Source organism: Salvelinus alpinus, chromosome 28 (genome assembly GCF_045679555.1).
Source record: "Salvelinus alpinus chromosome 28, SLU_Salpinus.1, whole genome shotgun sequence".
In the NCBI taxonomy this organism is placed as follows: Eukaryota; Metazoa; Chordata; class Actinopteri; order Salmoniformes; family Salmonidae; genus Salvelinus; species Salvelinus alpinus.
This window is the reverse complement of record NC_092113.1, coordinates 29,718,138-29,725,693: the sequence shown is the minus strand read 5'-3', so window position 1 is coordinate 29,725,693 and position 7,556 is coordinate 29,718,138. Positions and strand designations below refer to the sequence as shown.

At 36.3% G+C, this 7,556-nt stretch overlaps 2 protein-coding genes across 9 annotated transcripts in view; one reads left to right on the top strand and one right to left on the bottom strand.

Annotated features, from left to right (window-relative positions):
- Positions 1-152: 152 nt before the first annotated feature.
- LOC139557650 (uncharacterized) lies at positions 153-5,627 on the top strand. 8 transcript variants are annotated; one of them, XR_011671443.1, is made up of 11 exons: positions 153-288; positions 637-782; positions 894-957; positions 1,077-1,134; positions 1,249-1,354; positions 1,451-1,529; positions 1,814-1,920; positions 2,064-2,088; positions 2,175-2,279; positions 2,422-2,806; positions 2,995-5,627. XR_011671443.1 is itself a non-coding variant. In XM_071372719.1 (10 exons), exons 5-10 carry the CDS (start codon positions 1,785-1,787, stop codon positions 3,115-3,117), a joined length of 684 nt encoding a protein of 227 aa, XP_071228820.1. In that variant the 5' UTR covers positions 638-761; positions 894-957; positions 1,077-1,134; positions 1,249-1,354; positions 1,451-1,784; the 3' UTR covers positions 3,118-5,627. The 8 variants fall into 8 exon arrangements, 6 of the variants coding, with proteins under 6 accessions (XP_071228820.1, XP_071228822.1, XP_071228824.1 ...); XR_011671444.1 differs by having other exon boundaries at positions 2,953-5,627; XM_071372719.1 differs by lacking the exon at positions 153-288 and having other exon boundaries at positions 638-761; positions 1,451-1,920; positions 2,422-2,550; positions 2,683-2,806; positions 2,953-5,627.
- Positions 3,328-7,556, bottom strand: part of LOC139557652 (arf-GAP with coiled-coil, ANK repeat and PH domain-containing protein 3-like) — a 101,017-nt gene continuing 96,788 nt past the window's right edge. Inside the window, exon 24 of the mRNA XM_071372724.1 lies at positions 3,328-4,639. Coding sequence (XP_071228825.1) covers positions 4,533-4,639 — 107 coding nt within the window. The 3' untranslated portion in view covers positions 3,328-4,532. The remainder of the gene's footprint in view (positions 4,640-7,556) is intronic.

Below are 7,556 nucleotides of genomic sequence, written 5' to 3'. Positions count from 1 at the left end.
TCTTGCAAGCTTACTAGGTTACTAGTCAAGGTTACTAGTCCAACGCTCTAACCACTAGGCTACCTGCCGCCCCAGAATGAGTTTAGCCAAAAAATATATATAACTAACACTATATGTGGTTTAGATAGCCAACGTCGCCATGAAATCGCTTACAAGTGTGATATCTTCATACTGTACTGTCTTTCTTATCTCGTTTGTGCCGCGCGCATGCTCAGATGGTGGCTTTGGAGATGTTGAGAAGATTTAGCATTAGCCATAATATAAATAACAAAGCACACCACAGCAAAGGTAAGAAACGTTAACCAACGTTTAAGCAACCAACGTTTAAGCAACTTCAACAATAATGTAAAAGTATGTTAATTTCAGTTGCTTCAGAGAAGTTGTGTGAAACCATCATAAAATTAGCACGCTAGCTAGCCAGGTTAGCATAACACAATCTGTGACGTAGTTAGTTAGCTAGCACATTTAAAGGGATACGTTAGCCCTCTAAAAACACAGTCTAATGATTTCTACTTGCCTTCACTGTTAAGAGTATCCTACTGTTTGTATGACTTTCTATTTATCCACTGAGCTGATTCAGATTTTTTTTAAAGCATAGGCAGATATGGCTAATAGATTTGGTTACATTTCTTTTAGAGGAGGACCATGTCAGATCTCTACCCTCCATGGCCGCACAAACTGAAAATGGGTTTTTACATCTGAAACAGTACCTTAAAGAGATGTCCTCCATGAGACAAGCTTTGAACACAGGCCGTTCCTTGGTAATTTGCTTGAGGGATCAGGTATTTTAGCTACCTACACAATAGGAATTAATGATCAATCTCTGAGCTCTGTTAAAAGCTTGGAACAGTTTTAATGTAACATCACGTTTCTGTATTTATTGTATTTAATAGGATAGACTTCCACCCCTACCAAAGAACACCTCACCCAGATCTACTAATGACAAGATTGCTGCAGGTAGGCCTATGCTAACATTTGGAATATATCTGTCCCTTTACAAGTGGAGAAAGTAGCAACTGCAACTGTTTGTGTTGACAACTATGTTCTTCCCTTCATTCCCCCTGTTGCTGATAAAGATATAGAATGCACCATGTCAATAAAGCAGCATGCTCCAGCAGAAGAGGAAATATTCAAGTGTGTAAATGATTTTTAACAAATCCAATTTGTTATTGCACCAACACTTTATTAAATGGCTATGTTATAACCGTCCTTCAGGGCCGTCAATATCATATTTTACGTTTTATACAGAAGGATAAAATTCAGGAGGGACGAGCACATAATAGAGAAGCTTCAGTGGATCGACAAGATACTTTGTGGCTTAACCAACATGAGGAATAGAGACCTGAAAACACTGGTGAGATTTGCTTTATTTGTGGGTGACATTTAGTGTTCATTCATTGTTGTAATAAATGACACAATTGTACAGTAAAGTTGTGTATTTCTCACCAAGTTGCCTCTTGCAAGTGGGTATGTGAACATCATCATGAAAGACACAGATGAAACCAATGTTCTTTTGAAGAACTCTTGAGGTAACCAAACTAAATCCATTTATATCACCTCTTACAATACCCATTGACTTACAAAACTTAAATAGCTAGTTTATGGTAACCTGCTTGATTTAACTGCATTCAAATAAAAGCCATTTTTTTGGCACATCGGCAGATGGTTTTACGTAGTCGGCTCAGGGATTCACACCAGCAACCTTTCGGTTACTGTCCCAATACTCTTAACCACTAGGCTACCTGCCACCTCTAATTAATTATGTATTTGCTAACTAAAGTTTAATGGTCAATTCCACCTTAACACATTGCAGTTGTAAGCCTGTCCAGTTAGGACTCAGAAGGAAGGCAGGTCTAAAGGAGGTAGAGAATGAAACTGGGGACCTACCTCCTTGGCTGAACCTGCTCTTGGATGAGAACAGTTAGTACACAGTCATTTTGATTTGCAGTATAACAAATATATAAGGACTATATAATGACACTTCAGTATAAACGGCATATAACGGTTTACTTGGGTCTGAAAGTCAGATTGAAATACTGATATTGACTATTTACTTTCCACAGCCACATATGAGAAGGATCCTCAGAAGTGAGTATCAGTGGCCAGTGTTTAAGACATTAATGAAACATGAGAGAGTAGAATATAGATATTCAATCTTGACATATTTTTTTCAGACCAAAGAACAGACATGATATGCTGGAACGTGTCAGAACAAAGTTCATCGAAATCCAGAGATCTATGAACAATCAGATGGAGACAGACATGTTTGAGAAGAAAATGTAAGTGGTTGTAATGATTCCAATATAGGCCTGTGTAATGTTAGACTTTTCCTCTCAAATAAATAAATGGTTTGATCAAAACATAAATGCAAGTGAAAAAATGTACAGTATAGACTCAGTATGTTTAATTTGTTTTGTTCAGACACAGAGAGGAGAGAATGAAGACTCCCCTGGATGCATTGATGGCCTCAAGGAAGGAGACAAGTCTACCTATGCTGCTCTCCTCACTAAAACATGAGCTCAGGGAACCAAAATCTGCACTTTTATTTTGGCGAGTTTCAGTTCTATGTTACCAACATGTACAGTAGCCTACTATGTCACTTGTTCATGGGAAAATTCATGTGAAATACAGTAAATGTTGACATTGGTTGTATTTTAGTTTACTTTTAAAATGTTTTCTTAGGTACAAAATCCTGAAGAGCGATGTCTCAGAACTGTCCGATGACAGGGACTTTGAGTACAGGACCATCCTGCAGAAGATCGGCCAATTCCACAACTTCTCTCACAAGAAGTTGCCCTACTCAAAGGTAATCATTCCAAATTCTCTGGAAGTGAATAGATTCATGGCAAATTTCATTTTTGAACACTTGTATCAGTGTATTAGAGTTTGTTTGTGGATTATTAGTGTAAGCCTGACCATTAGTGAAAAAATAAACCCTGTTATTGTTTATAGGAGAAATTTTGTCTCCTTGTTCTCTCTCTGCCATCGAATCAGCTTCTCCAACCAGCCATGCAAGATGCTCTGATGTTCCTCACTGAGAACGTCTTCCAGCTCCTACCCCGACAACTCAAGCACTGGTATCAGTATCTCAAACTGCCCTTTTATGACGCCTCGTGACTCTTAAACTCAAGTCATCCTCAGAGGGCTGCCAGCCAATTGTTGTTATTTTAGTTTAAATTATATTAAATGTAATTTGTTTCAGAAATATGGACACATCAGTCTTGTGTAATTGTTGTAGTTAGTCAGGCAAGGAACCGCTGTGAACACTTGTCAGTTTTAAGAGACTTTCTTTAAAAAAAAATAATAATAATAATATTCAAGACAAAATGACATTCCTTTCAGATATATTAGCATTTTGCCTCTACAGCGTTTATATACAATATCTGCATTGAAATGCATAGTGGTATGAATATAAATACATTCTACATTACATTTTAACAAAATATTAAGACTATACCAGCATAGTCAAAATCAAATATCACCTTCCACATAGTTCCAGGATAAAAACAAAACTTATTTGAAAAATAATACTGACATTACAACACATTTCAAAGAACTGGTGGTATCCAAAGGAAACAACCCTATCCATTCATCCTAAGTGAGCTGAAAGCCTATAGGCTATAGTGTAGAGACATTGCTGCTTAATTCAAGTTTGAAAGAAATAAATGGACCAAGGGAATGCATTACACACAAAAAAACTAAACATTTTGCAATGTAAATAATATGCTGTTATTCCTTCTATAGTGAGTCTGGTTCATTGAACAAAATAATCAAGCTGTTCTGAGCACACAAAGAAGAAGAATTATCATAATTCTCAACAACTCCTGATATATATCTAGAACACAGGATAAGAAATTGTTTAGTGCTTGGATTTATCTAAAGTTAACATTTAACAACAACGCTTAAAAATAATGTCATACAGCTAATAGGAGAGGACAAGTCCAGCAAATCCTCATAAAGCAAGTACAGGCTACATTACAAAAAGTTACTAAAACAAATGACTGATTTGATGACAGAATATGCATCTCACACATTTGTAACATACAGCATTCTCCAACAAAATATGCTTCCCAATTGCTGAAAGCATCAATATCTTTTGTCAAAGAAGTAATACATGTCATGAACAGCATCTAAGAATTCACAGATGTTTTTAACAGTGGCAATCATTCTTGATATCGTCGCCCATACCTGTAGGCCTATGTTTTTGAGGCAACATTTCTAAGCATCTCCCATATACTGTAGGTGCATGTTGACAGAAGTGGTTTCACCATTAAGATGAGTGGAGTAATTTAGTGTTAGTCAGTATTGGTATTATTAGTAGAGATAGTACCTGTAGTACGGCAATTTGAAAGAATGCAATAGTGGTTCTCATTTGTGAAGAACATTTACGATTTGGGGATCTGAGAGGATTCCTAAAGTCAGGTTCTGAATATGAGGTGGATAGACACACTATTCAAATCTGTAATGATGTAAGGAAAGTGACTGTTGCACTCTTCAAGTACGACCTCCCAGACATCTCATCCATCCGTGGGCTACCTGAAGGAGTGTCTGAAATGTACACTCCTCCGCTTCAGCTTCTCTGGGTTGTGGGAGGCCATGTGAGAAAACTCTCGGAAGATGTCGAGGTAAGTAGTGTCTCCTGAAAAGGGATAGGAATGTAACAGAGCATTATCAACAAGAATTGCATTTGAATTGATCTGGTAAATAACAGTAGGCCTGCCATAAAATAATGTGGAATTTGTGTGAAGAAACATGAAATCGATTGTTCAAAACCTGAAAAAAAGATTTAAAAAATGACAGACACTCGATTCTAGATAACACATCAGCAGAGGAACAAAACCACAGTCTAGTCACCATGACTCTAGGCTTCACCCAATCTATTACCAAATTCTCAAGCTTTACTTTTCTGGTGACCATGGCGACCGCCAGTCAAACTCCTTTCTACCCCGAGAAATTCTCAGCTAGACTAATTTAAAAAAGGAGGGAAGAAGAACATTCCAGTCTATGGCTGTGTGTATCTATGATTATTTGGTATTTTATGATCAATGGGCAAATGAGCAGCACACCAACTACAGGGGCCAATTCACAGGCCTTTCAAATAAACGGTTGAGAACCGATTTATCAAACAAATTGAAAACATTTCATAAAGCGCTGAAACAAGTGTAAAAAAAAATATATATGGGGCAAACTGATCATATAATTTTTTTTTGAATCCATACTGAGTTGAATGTAGAAGGACAGGTTTTCTCATCTCTGAAAATGTGTGGTATGTTGTTATATCTTAACCCTAGACGTAAGTGGTTGACTCATAAGTGCATTGCCAGTTCAGGTTAATGCAGTTAGTTGTAGTGACAGGGGGAGTGTTAAGTTGGAGTGACAGAGAGTGTTATAACAGTGCTATAGAAAGAACAGAAGAAATGAAGCAATAAGCAGCGGGAGAAGTTAGGTGTTGAATGAGTCACATCTTCCATTTATTTACAGTATTTTCTCATTTTAGAAGACATTAGGAAAAGAAAATTAACATAAAGGTAGCAGTAGTGTAAGTTAAAGATACTCCGAGACGTGTTCTCTAACAATATACAAACAACATGTACAGAGGTAATTAGTAAAAAATAAAAAAAATAAAATGAAGACTACAGGAAAGTTTAATTAGCATGTTTCAAGCAAGCAGTTAAGTGGTAATAATTGTTTATCCTATTTACAGCATAGCAGTCACCTAGTCAACCTGTGGGTCTAGTCAATCCACTGACTCCGATACACTGTACTGTACAACATGTAAACCTTTAGTGGCTTGACGCAAATCATTGGAATTTTTTGGTCAAAACATTGTTCCCCAGATCTTTCATTGAGTCTAATATAATCTACTACTACTCTTTTTGTCATGTACTGCACAGTAGAAGCCAAAACTAGAATTAAATTGATAGTTTAACAGACATATTTTTACTGCTTACTTATTTTCTGCTCATAAATTACTTGAAGAACGTAATGTGGTCTTTGGCTTGAAGTAAACTCGAGCAACCCAAACGCAATGTAAAAACATCAGTTGTTACTAGCCTACAGCAAGGACAACTAATGTCATTTCCTGATCAAGATGATTTCAGCTCTGGAACATGATGTAAACATGTGCTTAGGTCAGTAAGCAACTGCACAGTATCAAGGTAAACATGGAGGACTGGTCATCCTCTGACTGTGTACACACAGCAGGTGAAGTGTGTACACAGGCTGTGCTTACATAACGGGTTATTATTTTGGTATTCAGGGGAGCTAGAAAGTTTTACATAGACCAAGCTTTCTCTCCTGTTCTAAATGGCCTGTCAAAGTCAAACTATGCCTGTATGTTATGGGGTAGTCTATCCAATATATCTGGTTCAGTTTGACAATAGACTACAGATCTAACCTTTACAATGTCTTACTATGTACAGTTCTCATGATTTGGCAGCACATTACACAGTTATCATTACACAATATATCAAATATTAACATACACGGATGAATGAAGTAAACAAAACCAACAGGGCTTTGAAAGACCTGGGCAACAGCAACCCATGCACTATTCAAGCAAGAAACCCAGAACACATCTAATATTGTATAGCCATGATACATCAAACATAAGTCAATGTTTGGCAAACATATACAAATACTGTAATACATGTCAGTTTTAATATTATATTAAAAAGGTCCGTCTCATTGCAGTTTGTAAAGTTTCTATTATAAGATTGTGAGTTGTGGTTGTCTTTTCCAAAAAGAGACATGAAGAAATGACGGTAAAGGTTAAGTGACCTAAGCTCAGGAAAATAAAATCTAACTAAATATATCCAGTTTAAAAAAATACCATCTGCATCGTATTGTTCAACATAATACAAGAAATACAGAGTATCTGTATTTAAATTACCATTGCACTATTGCTCTAGGCAGTTCATAAATTATGGTAAAAACCTACACTAGTAACTTAAAATGCCAAATATAAATTCAAATCATTATGGGTAGGAAACGTGCACAATGTTGCTTTAAAATCCATGTAAAAGCTTTACTTTAAAGTGTCTCCATCAAGACAAGTACACATTTATGACATATAATCCATATATCATCTAGTCTCAATCACAGTTATTATTTAGCTTCATTGTTACCCCTTCAAATCACCCCTTTTTAAAACAACATGCGTGTACTAAAGAACCACCTCATGCCACAACACAGCTGGAGCAGAATTAATACGTTTGTAATAACTGACTAGATACAAAGACAACGACTTTCAGGCCTTAAAATGAATGTTTTGAATGTCTGTTTTCATGGTCTACCCTTGACAAGACTACCATATGCTGATCTGGTATTCTTACATAAGCAGGTCGGTTGATGATAGTTACAGTGCATTCTGAAAATATTGAGACCCCTTGTCTTTTTCCACATTTTGTTACTTTACAGCCTTATTCTAAAATGGATTAAATCAATTATTTCCTTCATCAATCTACACACACTACCTCAATGACAAAGCGAAAATAGTTTTTTAGAAATGTTAGCAAATTTATTAAAAATAAAAAACAGATACCTTATTTACATAC

Excerpts from the sequence above, each read along its gene's own strand:
- LOC139557650 (XM_071372721.1), top strand. The coding sequence starts at position 1,785 with ATGGTCAATTCCACCTTAACACATTGCAGTTGTAAGCCTGTCCAGTTA. Across the intron at positions 2,089-2,174 it reads TATGAGAAGGATCCTCAGAA|ACCAAAGAACAGACATGATA; the intron begins GTGAGTATCAGT and ends TATTTTTTTCAG. Across the intron at positions 2,551-2,682 it reads AAATCTGCACTTTTATTTTG|GTACAAAATCCTGAAGAGCG; the intron begins GCGAGTTTCAGT and ends ATGTTTTCTTAG.